Below are 16,583 nucleotides of genomic sequence, written 5' to 3' on the forward strand. Positions count from 1 at the left end.
CCCATGCCTTCCCCCGCGCAGTCGGTGCTGCAAACCCCGTTGGGACCACCGTGCTGGAAGGAAGCCGAACCCAGAGGGATGCACGTGTGGGGAGGCAGAACAGAGGTCCCCTCGTCTAGACCGCGAATCCCGCCCTGGGAGAGCCATGCTCAGCGCTGCAGCCGGCATGCTCTGGGCTCAGGCCCCAAGGCCCAAGCACAGGGCCAGGCCACATGGGGACCTCATCACGCCCCTCCTGCCCTGGCGGCTCCCCCCACAACAGGCGCATGCCTGGTTAAGGTTGAGCCCCACGACGAAACACTGCTGCCTTCCTTCGAGAAGCAGAGAGGAGCAGCAGCACAGCAGTGGTATTTTGATAAAGTTTCAGAAACTATCCATTTTCATTCAAACTTCTAGTTTCCCTTTAATTTGTAGGTTTAACCACAGAACTGTCCTGATTTCTATAAAAACGGATCCCAGGGCCGCCCTCCTGACCTGGCAGGCCGACTGCGGTGCAGGCTCAGCCTCTCCCCTCACACTGCGCACTGTCCCGTCCACCCTGAGGGACGAGGCAGGCTGGGCGGGCCTGCGCGGCTGTGCAGACAGTGGCTGAGGCGAGGAGATGCGGGGCTAGAACTGCTCCGACAGCAGCGCGCACAGTCTCTGGGAGACGGTCTCCTTGCTCGTCCGCAGCGTGAGCCGGTACATCTGCAACAGAGAGGCAGGTCAGGGCTGCCCAGGTTCACGGCCCGTGCACAGCCCGGGCAGCCGCCTCACACTCCCCCGCTCAGCCCTGGCCCTCCCAAGGCGCCCAAAGCTCTAGAGCCGCGGGCATATCACACTGGGCCGCAGCTGAACGGAAGCCTGAGGTGGCACGTGCCGGTGTGCACAGGAGCCGCTGCTGGGGGGCAATCTCAGCCCCCGGAGAGCAGGGGCAGCTACTCATCAACTAGCCCCACGTGGGCCTGTGAGCGCGCTCCTCGCTGCGTCCCACCCGCCGTGTGCACAAAGGCCTGCCCAGAGCACCCGCAGCAGCTCTGGCCCACAGCCCAGGGGTCCGTCGGCAGGAAGGCCACAGGACTGCCGCCGCACTGCCGCGAGGGGAGGCGGAGCTGGCGGCCAGGGCACGTGGAACTTTTGGGTGGGATGGGAATGTCGTGTGCAGGGTAGGGGGTTCCCCTGGGCACTCAGGACCCCACACTAGGATCTGTCTCCCTGTGGCCATCACACAATGAAGCAACGCAGAGTAGGCAGCCATGTCCTCAGAGGCCTCACCTGGGCCTGGAGGTTCGGCTCCAAGCGCAGCAAGCACCCGATCTGGGTGGTTCTGGTGTGGATGATGCCGGCTCCCACAAAATTGGCAGGATTCGGATCGACCTCTTCCAGGAGTGCGGAACCAAACCCAATAATCTGTGCAAGGGAAACGGGAGAGCTGGGACACTGCAGCTGAGGGTGAACACAGGGCCGCCCCGGGAGCGCCGTGAACAAGGCCGTCACCTTGGCTTTGGTGATTTCTGTGTCCATTGGATGCTTTGCCTTGAAGATGTTCTGCACCTCCTGCTGGGGACTGAGACACAAACCAGCATCAGACCTCCGCTGAGGGGCCACAGGCCCAGCCGCCCCGCCCCGCACAGGGGCCGGCTCACCTGCTCAGCTGCTTCCAGCGCTGGAAGAAATCCTGGGAGGCCATTTCCGTGGGCTGGAAAAACTTGTTGAGTGTGATGGGCAACTTGACGGACACATTCTGAAAGGTTCCGCCATACCTGTGAGCAAGAGAGTGCTGAGGAGCGCCACGGGCAGCAGGGGCTGCCACTCAGCTGGGGCCCAGCCCCTGCTGCCCATCTCCAGGCACAGAGGGCTGCGGTCCAAGGTGGGGGACTCCCACTCAGCGCCTCATCGATCCACCCCGCTAGAGGGGATGTCCTGTCCACAGGGGCAGCGTGATTGGAGGGTGGCCCATCTGGCCCGTGCACTGTCACTGACAGGACCGCACACCGCTCGCGCCTGCTCCTGGCCACCTGTCCTTCAGTGGACACACTGCTCTGGCCGAGCGCTGCGGGCGAACCCCGAGGACGTGCACCCCTCACTTTCCCCATCAGGCCATGCCCACACTCCAAGTCAGTTGAAATTGTGTCGGGTTTTTCCTCTCTTCATGAAAAGAAAATGTGCCTGTTTCCCTCAATTCTACAAAGTATATGATCTTCAGTTCTCTGTGTATTTGATGTTTGAAAATAAGCTTTTCCATGCCCGTGGGTGTAGCTCAGCGGTTGAGTGTCGACCCAGGAACCAAGAGGTCACTGTTTCAATTCCTGGTCAGGGCAAATGCCCGTGTAGTGGGCTCAATCCCCTGTGGGGAGCATGCAAGAGGCAGCCGATTGATGATGTTTCTCTCATCGATGATTCTTTCCATCTCTAGCCCTCTCCCTTTCTCTCTCTCTAAAAGTCAATAAAAAAAATATTTTTAAAAAATACATGCTTTTCCAAAAATGTAACTTTACGAACACCTAACAGAGAACTAACTGGTTGACCATGTACACTCTATTGTAGCCAATGAAAAATAACAGTAATGAACCAGTAGCAACACCAAAAATAAGTGTGGGTTTCTTTGGCAACCAAAACAGTGTGTCTGCAGAAGCGCTCACAGCAGATGAGGCCTGGAGGGACGCCCCCCTGCAGCGGACTTCCGGGGCAGCAGGCAAGCAGCGGCACAGGGGACCTGCTAGCCCCGCCCCAGATGACACGCCAGCAGGCACCGCAGGGTCTGGACTCGCTCTCCCCCACCTCCACCCTCGGTAGCTGGTGTTGCAGCTGAGCAAGGACGAATGGCTCCCAGGGACACAGCTGCGCGCAGGCCAGCCCGTCCCTCAAGCTCCAGGCCATAGCCAGGGTTGGGACACCCCGCCGGCCAGCAGCACCCCACCTGGGCTCTCACCTGAACTGGATGTTGAGGACTGGCGCCTCAGTGAAGTCCGACACGCACTCGATGTTGACAACCTGCTGCACCTGCGCGCCCCCATCCACTGTCGGGTCCACGGGCTTGGTCTGCAGGCTCAGGTGTGTGCATGTCAAGGCCATTTCAACAAGGGAAGTGGTCCGAGCCGAGCCAGCCTGCACTCCCCGGGCCCAGGCAGCCCAGCGGTAAGAGACCTTCTAAAGGGGCTCAGAAGAGTGGTGCTCACACTACTGATCTGGGACGAAACCTTTAGTAGAGTGGACCCTACGTACAAGTGTTTTTAATGCCTATGCTGAAACACTCAGCCTGAACAGGCTACGTTTAAAATGCACTTGTCTCGAGATAAAAGTGGGCAGGTAGCGCCCCCCTCTGGTCAAGCCGGGCCTTGCTCGCCACCACTATGTGGCCAGCCCACCCGGGAGGGAGAACGGCGGACACTAAGGGGATGCCATACTGGCCGGAAGAGCTCCCACATCACTGCCTTTCTGGGGGACAAGCCTCCATCTCAACAGACACCAGCTCACCCAGCGAGTGGGGGCCGCGGTGTCCGGCAGCAGCACCCTGGAAACCCGCCGAGAAGGACACCAGAGCTCAGGGGACTACTGACGCCACAGGAGAGAGAAGCGAGTGGGACAGGGGCTCAGGGAGCCCAGAGCCAGGAGTGGACGCTGCCTGTCAAGTGGGAGCAGCACCTGAGACGAGGGCAGCACCTGGGAATGTCTGGCTACTCCGTCTTTTTTAAAGCCTTGCTCACAACCCTCCTCCGCACCCACAGGGCTGCTGGCAGGGGCGGGGGCAGGCGGAACCAAGGATATTGGCCTGAAGGTCGTCTGAGCAGATCAGCGTTGGAGTGAAGTTTAAGAACTGCGTGGAGGTCTTATTCCCATAAAATATAAACATGCGACCTAGAAGGAAAGTCTGTCTCAAACACGTTTCACACAAACCCCGAGGAGTAACAGAAAGACCAAGAGCCCCACACCCCGAGTGCTGGGCTCCCCCTGCCCCACAACCTGCGCCGCCGCCCCCTGCAGGAACCCGGGCGCCACCCAGCAAGTGTCCTCGCCACTGCGCGGAGCCCTGGACTCGCGTGGTGGACACTAAGGACGCTGCCCTTAGGACAGAGATCTTACACGAATCTCTGCACACATGTCTATACCCTCCAAGTTCAGAACAGAAAGTGAGCCGCCAACTCCCAGAAGAGCCAGCAGTTCAACATCGCTCCTCCCACAACTTAAAAATCAACAGCCCAGCCCGGCCGGCGGGGCTCAGTGGTTGAGCGTCGATCTGTGAACCAGAAGGGCAGGGTTCGATTCCCGGTCAGGGCACAGGCCCAGGGTTTCAGGCTCCATCCCCAGTGGGGGGCGTGCAGGAGGCAGCCGGTCCATGATTCTCTCTCATCCTTGATGTTTCTCTTTCTCTCTCTCTCTCTCCGTCCCCCTTCCTCTCTGTAATCAATAAAAATATACATATTTTTGAAAATCAACAACCCAAACCCAGGGAAGCCCCTGAGGCCACCTAAATCAAAGCAAGAAAAAGTGTCACAACCATGTTCACTGAGGTGACAGTGTGAGTCCTCGCAACCCCCAGGTCCCTGGAGCGCGCATGCTGGTTCTCTCCTTTTCCTCCCACTTTCACTTGTTTTTACCACCTTCACATCTCTAAGGGCACGGCTCAGGCGTGAGCACAGTCACGCTGTGGTGCAGCTGTGACCACCACCTTCTCCAGAACTTGCCATCCTCCCAGACTGACACTTTGTCCCCGTTAAACACTCACTCCCGCCCCTCCCCGAGCCCGTCACCCACCATCTACTTCCTGTCTCTATGGATCTGACCCCTCGGTGGGTCACACAGGGTCTGTCCCTCTGGGTCTGGATTACTCACTCAGCACAACGTCCTCACGGTCCGTCCCTACAGCAGGTGTCAGGGTCCCTCCTCTTTAAGGCAGAGTGGGATTCCGTGTGTGGATGGACCACATGCTGTGTATCCATCCTCCGTCCGCGGACACTCGGGCTGCCTCCATGTTTTAGCTACTGTGACTAATGCTGCTGTGAGCATGGGGTTCAAGTATCTTTTCAAGACCCTGCTTTCAAATTTCTGGGGGGTGTACCCAAAAGTGGAATTGCTGGGTTATGCGGTATTTCTGTTTAATTGCTGGGTTATGCGGTATTTCTGTTTAATTTCTCTTTTTTAATCCTCATCGGAGGCTATGTTTGCTGATTTTGAGAGTGTGAGGGTTAGAGAGAGAAAAACACTGATGGTAGCCTCCTGTGCGCACCCACCTGAGGATCCAACACGAAACCTAGGTATGTGCCCTGACCGGGACTCAAGCCACAACCTGCTTCTGGTCGTACAGGACGACGCTCCAACAGCTGAGCACCTGGCTGGGCGACTGTTGAATTTTGGATCCCGCAGCGGCTGCAGTGGCTCCCTCCCCTGTCCGCGCCAGCACTGGCTAGCCGGGCCCTGGGATGGGGCCACTCTGACAGGCGGGAACTGGGGGCTCCCGGTGGCTTTGACTGCATTTCTCTGATGACTAGCGACGTGGAGCATCTTCCCCTGTGCCTTCGCCCCCACACGCCCCCTGAGACACATGTCTAGTCCCTGCCCGACTTTAACGAGGCTGCTTGTCTGTCTGTCTTTTGAGCTGAAGCACCTACGTATTCTCAACCTAAACCTTATCAGGCATATGACTTGGAAATATTTCCTCCCATAACCTCTAAGAGAAGTTTTCATTAAGTAATCAAAACACATACCTAAATTCTGCCGAAATTCAGACTTGAGTCCAATTTGCAGCAGCTGGTTTTCAAACAACACACCGTTATTTTTACAGACAAACCTGGGGAGAGGACAGCATGTGAGTCACGCAGCACCCCGACAATACGAAGATGTACTCTCACAGAGGGTCCAGCGGGCACTGAGGCCAAAAGGACCGAGGGACAGAGGGAGGGAAGCAGGCAATAATCCCAGGGACACGTGCAGAGCGCCCCCCGGAGAAGGAAGCGAGCAGACAGCAGGGGCGCCGCAGCGGGAGTGAGCACAGGAACGGGCCTCTGCCCCCCACTGCGCACGGGTCCCAGGCCCACCCCGAGGCTGGACCACAGCTCCCCCGCTGGACAGCCAGTACCAACCTCCACCCGGGGACAACCCTCAGCATGCTGGGCTATGGGAACACACAGGCGGCCCCCCTCCACAGCATGGCCCCCCTCCCCCTCCCCCACCCACCCCCCACCCCCGCTCCTCAAGGCAGGGTGACTCAGCACTGCGCAGGAGGGCCAGGTTGCTCACTACATGCTACCTACACTGCACAGAATCAGGGGGAGGACAGTAACACGAGTGTTAGTTTACTTGTACTCGTCCCGGCGGGGCTCAAGTGCTCTGGCCTCGTCTAACGTAAACCACAATCACACCGGGACCTGGCGGTCACAGCAAGCCCGCCCAGCACCACAGGCCCTCACTCCCCTGCGAGGGCCCTGGCAGGAAGGACCTCTGCCCGCTCCGCCCTGCTGACCGGGCCCCGGGTCAGGGGTCAGCAGCAGACAGGGTGTCTGTCTTCGGGAAGCAGGAGATCAACTACCTGGCAAAGTTGTCCTCGGAGCCAGGAGCGAGAGGCGCAACCGCAGAGGGCGAGTCGGAGAACACGTCCACGAGCAGCCCGCCGGAGGAGGGGGGTGGGCCTGCGGGCGCAGGGGGCACGGCCCCCAGACCCAGGAGGTCTGCTGACGGAGAAGGCGTGGACTGGAAAACAGGGAAGAAGAGGGTCAGCGTGGAGCCCTCTGGGCACGCAGAGGCCAGCTGGGCAGTGCCACGCCCTCCCACGGCCGCCACGGGGCTGTGGGGTGCGGCAGGTGCAGGCTGTGGCCGCTTCTGGAATGCGACTGCCCCGGATTTGGGCCTGAGACCGTCACACGGTGCAGACGGGCCCACCTCACACCACAGAAGCGCCCCCTTTCCCACCAAGTCCGGGGTGAGAACAACTGGGAAATGTCCTGAAAGAGATCCATGCAATGTCTGCTCGGAGCAGCAAGCCCGTGCACACTGCCCGCTGGAGAGGGGCCGCCCCGTGCCCAGGCCTCCGTTACTGCTGCTGTCTCAGGGGGACGGGCAAAGCAACGCCCACAGAACGAACCTTTAAGAAAATGCTCTGAACCCTGACAAAGACTGACAAAGCCGCTCAGCGCTCATCTCACACTGATTCACAGCCTGGGTGAGGGTCTCCCACGCTCACTCCCGGGAGCTCCGGCCCCACAGTGGGAGCTCGCCCTGGGGCCTGCACCTCTGGGGTGTCCGCCCGCCAAACGTGTGGGGTTCCGATGGTCCACGTCACAGGCAAGAACCAGGGATGTGAACCACTGCGTCCTGACCACTCGTCTTGTGTGACCAGAATGTCCCACTGGACACTCAGAGGTCAAATCTGAGATCAGATTTGTCAGACCTGAGACCACAGCCTGAGGCCCTGCCTGCTGTCGCCGTCCTTCTGCTCGGGTGTAAGACTCCCCCTTCCGGGAGTGCGGCGGCCGAGAGCTGCAGGAGGCGGAGCCCTTTCATCAGCAGCACGTGGGCGCCGCCAGCACTGGCCTCGCCCGCCCCGCTGCCCGGCACAGCCACACTCAGCACTCACGCATGGGAATCGATGTTTGTGTAAACAACTGCTCGTTTCTCTTTCAGATCAAGTTAAAGCCGCGCAGAACTTCTAAAGAGCTAACTGCCTGTGGGGCAGCTGGTACCACACACGAGATGAAGGAAGCTACAAAACGCACATCCCGCAGAGTGCGCACGGTTCTGCGTGGGCTGTAGCCCCGCCTGCCCTGAGCGCCAGCGTGGCTCGGGGTGTGAGAGGCTCCCGGGCCGACGGGACAGACTGAATTCTTCACTCGGAGAAGCTGTCAAGAGCATGAGAAAGGTCTGCAGTGCAGGGGGGTCTGGATGGAACGGCCACCCTCCCGGCACCTGTGACAGCTGCTGCCACGCTGTGCCCCCAGGAGGGGACGGGGTGGGAGGCAGCCTGGCGCTGGGCTGAGAACCACGCGTCTGCAGACAGAATGGGCCTCTCCCCTCTGCCAGTGCTGTAGGATCTTACCGCTGGTTCCTCCACAACAGTGCCGGTGCTTTTCAAAGCAGAAACCCCTTCTGTCCAACGAAGTCAAACACATACCACACAGTTCACAACCGACATAGCAAGGCTGTCGTGTGGGAGGCCCCAGGGCATGCAGGGACCACAGCCTTTTCTCCGCCATCTCCTTTCAGGACTGGGAGACCTCCCGGGGAGCCCACCTGGCCCCAGTCTGCACAGGTCACCCCTGCTCACTCCGACAGTAAAGAATTACAACAGCAAAAAGCAGCCCCACAGCCCTCGCCGGGTGGCTCAGTTGGGTGGAGCATCATCCCACACACCAAAAGGTTGTGGGTTCGCTCCCCGGTGGGACGGGCACAGGAGGCAACCGATCGATGTTTCTCTCTCACATTGATGTTCCTCCCTCTAAAATCAATAAAAATATATCCTGGGATGAGGATAAAAATAAACAAATACGCAAAATAAAAGGCACTGGATTGACCAGGAAGAGGCCCTCTGCCCCACCTGCCCCAGGCATTCTACATCTTGTTACGGTTCCGTTTTCCAAGTGGAGCTCACTGCTAACTCCCTCGGGTTCCCATGCGCACGCACCAAGCACCGTTGCATCCTGGGCATTAGCTGGGCAAACAGTGTGGCCGAAAGGCACATACACATCTCAAAAAGTCAAATAAGACAGACCCGTGACAATTGTCAAAATGCGTTCAAGCCTAGTTCCTGGGCTGCCTCGAGCACTCCGCCCGCAGAGCTGCCGGACAGAAAGGAGACACCTGGCTGCCCCCAGCAGACCGCCTTCATGGTTCTCCTGGACGCAGCCGGAAGGAGTCCCTCGCTCCACCCCCTGCGCACCCCCACCCCCCGCCCCCCACCCTTCACAGGAGTCTTCCTTCAGACACAGCACCTCTGTGCAGGCAGGGCTGCTGCTGTCTCCATGGAAACTGCAGCGCATAAGCAAACCCGCGTGGGAGCTGCCTCCACAAACCACATCACGCAGGACCCAGGCTATCGATGTCTCTGGCAGCAGGACGACCTCTGTGACCCCTTCCCAAGCGGCGTCAGCAGCCCTGCGCTGCCTTCAGGTTCGATTCACTCCGGGCCCCAGGACAAGGTCAAAGGCAAAGAGCCCCATGGAGGGGACGAGCACCAGGAACAAAGCACGCCTTCATCGTTCACTCCAAAACCACTGCGTCCGACGCTCAGACTGCCGCAGAGCAGGGACCGGTCAGGGGCCGGCCTGCCGGAGGCGCGTCTGGAGAGAAGGCAGCAGGCCCGGGCAAGGGGCCTGACAGGTCTGAAGGCCTCGCTCTCGGCGTCCTCGGCCTGAGGGGCAGGACCCGGTCTATGGGGCCCACAAGTGGAGGGGGTCACACGAGGGCCCTGCCCAGGAGCACCAGGGCTCGGACACGAGCCCACTCCTGACCAGCATGGCACGGGCACCGAGTGCCGTCCTCACACAGGCCACCTGGCACCGGCCAGCTGCACTGTTCCCATCCCTGGACCGCTTCCGGGGAGGAAGCCAAGCTCGCCAGGCTCCCTTTCATCTGGGCAGGCGGATGCTGGGTCCTGCGGGCCGGTCGCCGCCGAGGGGACCGCCGTGGGGCCAGGTTGGTGTGCCCGCTCTCTGCGAGCCCCAGTCCAGAGCAGACAGCAAGGAAACAGACCACTCTCCCCATGGCATCTGCACCCGGCCAGCATGAAAGGACGCTCCTGTGCATGTGCGAGGCTCCAGCACGTCCTATGCAGCAGGAGCGGCTCTAGTCCAATCCAACCGGGAACCCTCTGAGAAAGCTCGGGTGGGGCCATCGTAAACCAGCAGGTTTAAGCTGAGGCGGTGGTGCGGGGCCACCACCAGGCTTCCGCACACTTTCTACTTAACAAAAGCTTCTCCCCAGCAGACAGAGGCTACGCTGGCCCAAATCTCAGGGCCGGGCAGCACAGGAGTTGGGGCAGGCGCTGGCGTCAGGGAGGGACCCACCGTGGCGCTGGCCGGGGCCGGCTCAGGGCCCCCGTTGACGTCGGGGCCTCGCTCCCGCTTGCCCTCCTCCAGGCCCATCACGGTGCCCGGGCCCTTCTTCTTCTTGAGCTTGGCCAGGATGGACGACTCGCGCTCCGGGAACGGGGGCATCTCCTCCAGGACCGTGGCCTGTGGGGTGGAGCCAGGTCAGCACAGTGGCGCGGCTGGGGCGGGCCGGCGCCCCGAGGTCTACCCACCAGGATGTCGGTGCTGGCGACAGTGCTGAGCCGCAGGTACTCCACGGCCCGCTGCTGCAGCTCCGCGTCGGCGTTCCTCAGCTGGCTGTCGCTGCGCAGCACGTCCTGGATGGTGGGCTTCACCTCCGGGAACAGGTTCACGAACTTGATGTAGGTAGACAGCAGCAAGGCCCGCGTGGGGACGCTGCACAGGTGGAACTTGGAGTGCAGCAGGTTGAACTGCACCAGTGGGCTGGCGGGAAGGAGAGAAATGGCGGGAGCTGAGCGCGAGGGTCCCCAGGAGGGACAGGGCCGCTCCACCCAGCAAATGCGCAGGGACCCCACATCCACATCTGCATTTCCAACAGGACCTGTTTGTGTGCAGCTCACAGGCACAGAGCCATCAGGCCAGGTGCAGGTGGCTTGCTCTGGGCTGTCCCGCGGCCAGGTCAGACCACCGTGAGGACCCAGCAGGCACAGCCCAGCACAGCTCCCCGGCTCCCCAGGGGCGTCTTACCTGGATCTCGGGTCCCCAGCTATCAGGTTCCCGAACTCGCCCAGGATGTAGCCGCCCACTTTGACCAGGTTCTCATGGCACGCCGGGGCCTGCAGCGACTGCGAGACAGTGAGCGGGAAGTCAGGGAAGAAGCCAGCGTGGGGAGGACCCTCCTGGCAGGAGCCCGCCCTCCCGCCACGCAGCAGAGGTGCAGCAGCAGAGCAGCCCCAGAGGCAGCGGTGTGGCCAATCCCACCTGTAACGAGAGCCGTGCTCCCCAAAGCTGACGTTCAAGGCCCCCAGCTCAGGGTGGAAGCCGAGGCACCGGCCCTGGGCACTGCGCTCAGGTGGTCAGTGACATGGGAATTAGGGTTGGGTGCCCGCTCTCCGCGAGCCCCAGTCCAGAGCCGACAGCAAGGAAACACACAGCCCTCCCGTGGCACTTCCACCCGGCCAGCATGAAAGGACCCCCTTCCACGGAGGAGGACTGACGGTGCAGCACAGGGTCAACAGAACAGAGCTGGGCCCCCAGGAGTCAGCAGCAGGTGGAAGGAAGTCAGCCACAACGGGGCCGCCCCGCCCCGGGCCAGCTGGGTACCTCGAACACTGTCTTGGCGGCGTAGCCCTGCACGTCGTCCCGGTTGATGACGATCTGGATGACACGGTACCACACCTCTTCGCTCACGTAGTCGCCCGCAATCCTGATCAGGTTCAGGATAGTGTCTACGTACCACGTGTAGTCCACGGCATACTTCTCCGCCAAGATGGCGACCTTCAGCACCTGCAGGGGGCGGCCGCTCAGGGTAGGTGCCCGCGGCCCATAACAGCAGGGCATCCACGTGGGGCTTCAGGACTGAACCTCCGCAGCCATGCTCAGTGGTGGGCACTCCCACCGGGTTCTCAAAGGAGCCCAGGCAGCGGAAGGCTCCCAGGGCTACCTGCGGAAGCCTGCGGCCCTCCAGCAACAGACACGACAACGTCTGGGAACACAGGACACAGTGCAGCTGCAAGAGCGCACGAGGGCGGACCTGACCACAGCCAGGCAGGCGGGGCTGCCTCCTGCACCCGCACGCGGAGCAGCCGCACTGTGGGGCTCGGGCTCCAGCCCGCCTGTCTGGCCAGTCTCCCCTCCACTCTCCATGGGAGACCCACCCTCTCAGGAAATAATTCGCTGAAATTCACAAGCATCTGGGGCCAGTGACGTCAGAACTCACGATCTCTTCTCGAATGGAGTAGTCAGCCGTCTCCAGGTAGCTCAGCATCTCGGCCACAATCTGCTGGGCGTTGCTGCGGTCGCACATGGCATAGAGGAGGTCCACGGCCCGCTGCCGCACGCTCACGTCCCGCTCCGTCTGAGGACAAGGAGAGTGAAGAGCCCGGGGAGGCGCCTCCACCAAACCCTGACCCTCACTCTGGGCTCCCCTCACTCACCATCCGAATGCAGAAATCCCCAACAGGCTATGATGAGCAGAGCCCTCACCCCAACTCACTGCCCCCTCGTCCCTGCACTGGCCGGAATCAAGCTCCGTCTCCTAGGGGACGGCAGAGCCTGTCCACTGTGTGGTCACAGACCGGCCCCTTCCGTGTCGCCTGGGAACTGGTCACAGGGCTGCTCTCGTCCCGCCCCGCCTGCACATGATCCCTCAGCACAGGGCAGCAGAGGAGCCGGGCTGGCCAGGCAACGTGCAGAGCAAGGGCGCGCCTGGGAGCCTCGCGGGACTGAGCGCACACGACACCGGGCCTGCACGACCCAGGGCAGCACGAGGCTTGCTCCAAACCCTGTGGGCCTCCCGTTCAAATCACGCCCAACAATGTCTGTTAGATTCGTGCAAAGACGAAGCGATGGAGTCGAGCCTGTTCTTACGCTAAGCTCGGGGCCAGAACTGGGGCTCAGCAGCCCCCACCTTCTCCAAGCCCTCCAGGGTGCTGGCTAACATCGGGGAACGCTGTGGACGCTGTGTGTCTGACAATAGGACAAACAGCCTCAACTTGGCTCTTCCAAGTCTGGAATTTTAATTCCTTGAAAAAAGTTAATTTTCTTTTGCAAAGAGTGAGTTTTCTTGGAGACAAAGACAAAATACTTCATCTTTCTACCAAAAGAACTGTTTTCTCCTGGTTCCAACACTCCCTGTGCCTGTGGCACGTGTGAGATGCTGCACGTTCTGACGGGCACTCGCAGGCCAGGGCAGAGGCTGGGCCACAGCGCAGCTGCACGTGCAGGCCCCCGGGGCCCAGCGCGCGGGCAGGAGCGCCCGGTGCGGAGCACTTGCCTTCAGCGCGGTGATGACGGTCTCGATGTGGGTCTTCACGGCCTCGTGGGAGAACTCGGAGCTGGCCAGCGTGCACATGCTCTCCAGGGCCAGGTAGCGCAGGTTGGTCTCGCGGTGCTGCAGGAACTGGCCCAGCTGGTTGCAGGCGCGGACGAGCAGGTTCGGCTCGCTGCGGGGACGGACAGTGGTGAGTGGGGCCGCGTGCACTTCAGCACGGCAGGTTCAAGGCACCACTGCTGAGGGTCACCACGGCCCCCTGGACGCAAAAACCTTAACCGTAAACCAAGTCAGCTGTCCATCCCCTCTGGCAGCGCCCCAGGGAGAGACCCACGGGAGCTTTTCCAAGCACAGAATCCCATCAACTCCAAAAAGCTGCTGACAGCAGGGCCACCCTTGCACCCCAACCCGAGTGCACAGCAGCCACCTCGGGGCTCCCGCAGGCTGTGGCCAGGAATGTGACCTCAGCCGAGATCACCGCCCAGGGAACCTTGGACAAGTGCCCTGACAATGGGGGCTCTGGAGGGTAAGTGTGCAGACACGGGTAGAGAAGAGGCTGGTGGGTACTTAAGGACCAGTGCCACGCAATGGGATGGACTCCTGGCTCTGTCTGCATGATGCTGTTGCTCTTTAAATGCGTTTGATGAAGACACAAAAGCTTCTGCTCACGTGGGAAGGTTGTTTGAGGTGTTAACAGACTGCGTTCGGTCAGGGGAAGCACGTGTGTGGAGGAGCGGCCGCGCTGCTGCTCTTGGAGAGCGCCAGAACCAGCAGCAGGCGCGAGGCCGCGTGCAGGCAGGGCCACGGCAGCAGCTACAGAGACGGCGAGGCAGCAGCCCTCCCGCTACCCCACTGCCTCCGCCCATCTGCGCTGACACCACGGTCATCTCCACGCTTCCCCGGTGACCGTGCCACAGGAAAGCTAAGGAGACACACAGACGGGCGCTCCGTCCTTCCCGTCAGCGGTGGGGAGCCCAGGAGAGACAGCAGAGGCCCTCACAGAGAGGCGGTGTGACAGTGCTGAGGGTCGAAGGGCAGAGAAGAGGGGCCGAGCAGGAGTAGACGCTGCTGGGGAAGAGGGCGAGGCCAGGCGCCAGGGCCTGCGGGAGGGAGGGGGACTGGGAGGGGACCGGACGCCAGGTTGCCCGCCAGGCCTGAGGTCAACAAGGAAGAGAGCGCTGCCTGCATCTGGGAGGCCCACGTCTCAAACCTGCTTGGGGGCAGCCGCGGCCGAGGTGCCGCCAGCTCACCTGTCGTGGTGGATGATGAGGCTGATGGCCTCGAAGAGCACGGCGTTCTTGGCGTTGGAGTGCTGCACCTTCTTGGACTTGGGCGGCTCCTGGGCCTTGTTCAGAATCGTCTCCAGGCACTCGGTCAGGCGGCCTCGCACGGCAGGGTCTTCTGGGCGAACAGACAGCCGTCGGGCAGCTCCCACAGCCCACCCTCCCTCCCCACTGCACACCGCGGGTCCTCACTAGCAAGTCACCTCAAACTGGGGAGAAACAGTGGCCATTCAAATTGTAGCTCCATTTAAAATAGGACGATTTAGTAGCTGGGGTAACTACACTTACATTCTAATGAAATCACACACACAACACTTACTGAGATGTAGATTATGTAAGTGAAGAGAAGATAAAACCTCATGTACATGGACATAATACGTGATATATAGAAGTTTTAGGGGCCCAGGTTGGGTCGCTCAGCTGGTTAGAGTGTCGTCCTGATACGCCAAGGTTGTAGGTTTGATCCCCAGTCAGGGCACATACAAGAATCAACCAATGAAGGCATAAATAAAATACAAGGAACAACAAATTTCGCTCGCTCTCTCTCCCCACCCCCTTCCCTCTCCTTTCCTCTTGCTCTAAAATCGATAATTTTTTTTAAAAAAGCTCTAGGGAAAAGGGGAAAAGTACTTTTTCCTTGTGCTATTACCAACAGAAATAAAGAAAATGTTACAAGAAACAATACATAGAGAAGGAAATGTTTAAGTTTCTACTCAAACCAGAAGAAACAATGGATCAAAAAGAATAAGAAAGCAACAAATTATGGGAACATCGGAAACAACTAGAAGAACACGGGAACATGTCTGCAGAGACACCACCTCCGCGGGCTGAGAAACTGGCCGTGTCAGAGAGGACGCCTGTGCACTCAGACACAGAGCAGGGCCCCTGAGAGGCCCCGAGAGACCTGAACTTAGAGGCACGCGGCGGGGGGCGGGATGGAGGTTCCCAAACTACAACGCATCAGAACCAACTGAGAGAGAATCGGAACCTTGGGACGGAAAGGAGGACGAGGCAATCACACCTCTGGGCAAGTGGGGAGGTGGGGGTCTGAGTCTGTGTCCCCAGATCTCGGGAGGAGGAGGAGGAGGCAGCAGCCAGTTCCCAGGAAAGGTCTGCGGGGCTGAGGAGTGGAAAGGGCACCCGCCCAGGGAGGCTGTGTGGTTCGTACTTGGAATAAAAGACACTCGGTACAGCTGGTACTTGACATTAGCAAACACCCTGCATAAAAACAAGTGCGATTCCAATGTAAAGGTTGCAACCACAAAGCAATATTTAAAGAAGGGATTGGGAGTATCTAACAACATTTTCATGTTTGTTCTTCAACTAAGATTTCTGTCTCTAGAGACCTACAGTACTGTTCAAATCAACCACCTTTTCCAATGAAACAAACACAGAAATCCTCCTCCTCCCCCTCCTCCATGTGTATGTTAAGGTTACACAGATTACTGACAACTTAGGATACAAAGTTTCTCAAGGTGTCAAGTTTTATTTTAAAAGATTGTTTCAAACCCTGCACTGATCTGATAGTGTACAGAAGCAGAGATAATCCCAGGTCGTAACAATATTGCCAGCTCTCCACTAGCTCTCTCTGGGAAACCAGGAGGCGTGGCCACCTCACAGAGGGATCCACAGGACAAAAACCAGCAGCAGGAAAGGACTTTTTTTTTATGTTTTTATTGATTATTTTAGAGAGAGGGGAAGGGAGAGGGAGGGAGAGATAGAAACATCAATGAGAGAGGAACATCGACCAGCTGCCTCCTGCACACCCCCTGCTGGGGATCGAGCCTGCAATCTGGGCCTGTACCCTGACCAGGAATCGAACTGGTGACCTCTTGGTTCATGGGTCAACGCTCAACCACTGCCAGGCAGGAAAGGACTTTAAAGAGAACAAACAAAAGATCTAACCCTAAGGGGCTGAGCTGACCCTGTCCGTGTGAGGCCATACCTGGGGGTGGGTAGCACTGTAGCAGCCTCAGAAGTTTGACTGACAGCCAGGGAGCCGGGACAAAATAGTAAGTGTAATCCTGCAGGTCTGTTGATGCGGAGGTCACAATCTGTAAAACAGCACAGGTGTGAGACACTGCGGGCAGGTGTCCCCAGGAGGAGCCCCCACTGCGGGGACCCACACAAAGCCACGCTGGTCCTGGTTCCACAGGTCACGCACTGACCGAAAACCTGGTCTCATTCAATGTGCTAAAAATATCTAAGACGCTCCTCTGTACTGAGAGGTGAAGGGGCGCGGCTGTCCCAGGTTCCCCCTGCAGCGGCCGCCTCCCTGGGGCAGCGCTGCTGTGTGATGGTGATCCTGCCGGGACACACACCTACGCTGCTGCTGCCTCGGCACAGAAC

General features: G+C 59.7%; 1 protein-coding gene across 2 annotated transcripts in view; it reads right to left on the reverse strand.

Annotated features, from left to right (window-relative positions):
• Positions 1–377: 377 nt before the first annotated feature.
• The window catches only part of AP2A2 (adaptor related protein complex 2 subunit alpha 2), a 45,121-nt gene continuing 28,915 nt past the window's right edge, over positions 378–16,583 (reverse strand). Inside the window, exons 7-22 of one of the 2 annotated variants that reach the window (XM_079788198.1) lie at positions 16,180–16,288; positions 14,202–14,349; positions 12,955–13,123; positions 11,899–12,036; positions 11,283–11,465; positions 10,707–10,804; positions 10,211–10,442; positions 9,975–10,142; positions 6,506–6,666; positions 5,685–5,767; positions 3,747–3,837; positions 2,912–3,034; positions 1,626–1,742; positions 1,477–1,546; positions 1,255–1,389; positions 378–687 (exon numbers count right to left, since the gene is read on the reverse strand). In XM_079788198.1, coding sequence (XP_079644324.1) covers positions 610–687; positions 1,255–1,389; positions 1,477–1,546; positions 1,626–1,742; positions 2,912–3,034; positions 3,747–3,837; positions 5,685–5,767; positions 6,506–6,666; positions 9,975–10,142; positions 10,211–10,442; positions 10,707–10,804; positions 11,283–11,465; positions 11,899–12,036; positions 12,955–13,123; positions 14,202–14,349; positions 16,180–16,288 — 2,103 coding nt within the window. In that variant the 3' untranslated portion in view covers positions 378–609. Of the gene's footprint in view, positions 688–1,254; positions 1,390–1,476; positions 1,547–1,625; positions 1,743–2,911; positions 3,035–3,746; positions 3,838–5,684; positions 5,768–6,505; positions 6,667–9,974; positions 10,143–10,210; positions 10,443–10,706; positions 10,805–11,282; positions 11,466–11,898; positions 12,037–12,954; positions 13,124–14,201; positions 14,353–16,179; positions 16,289–16,583 lie in introns of both variants that reach the window. The other variant, XM_079788197.1, reaches the window with a different exon arrangement.

This window comes from Cnephaeus nilssonii (genome assembly GCF_951640355.1).
Source record: "Cnephaeus nilssonii genome assembly, chromosome: 13".
In the NCBI taxonomy this organism is placed as follows: domain Eukaryota; kingdom Metazoa; phylum Chordata; class Mammalia; order Chiroptera; family Vespertilionidae; genus Cnephaeus; species Cnephaeus nilssonii.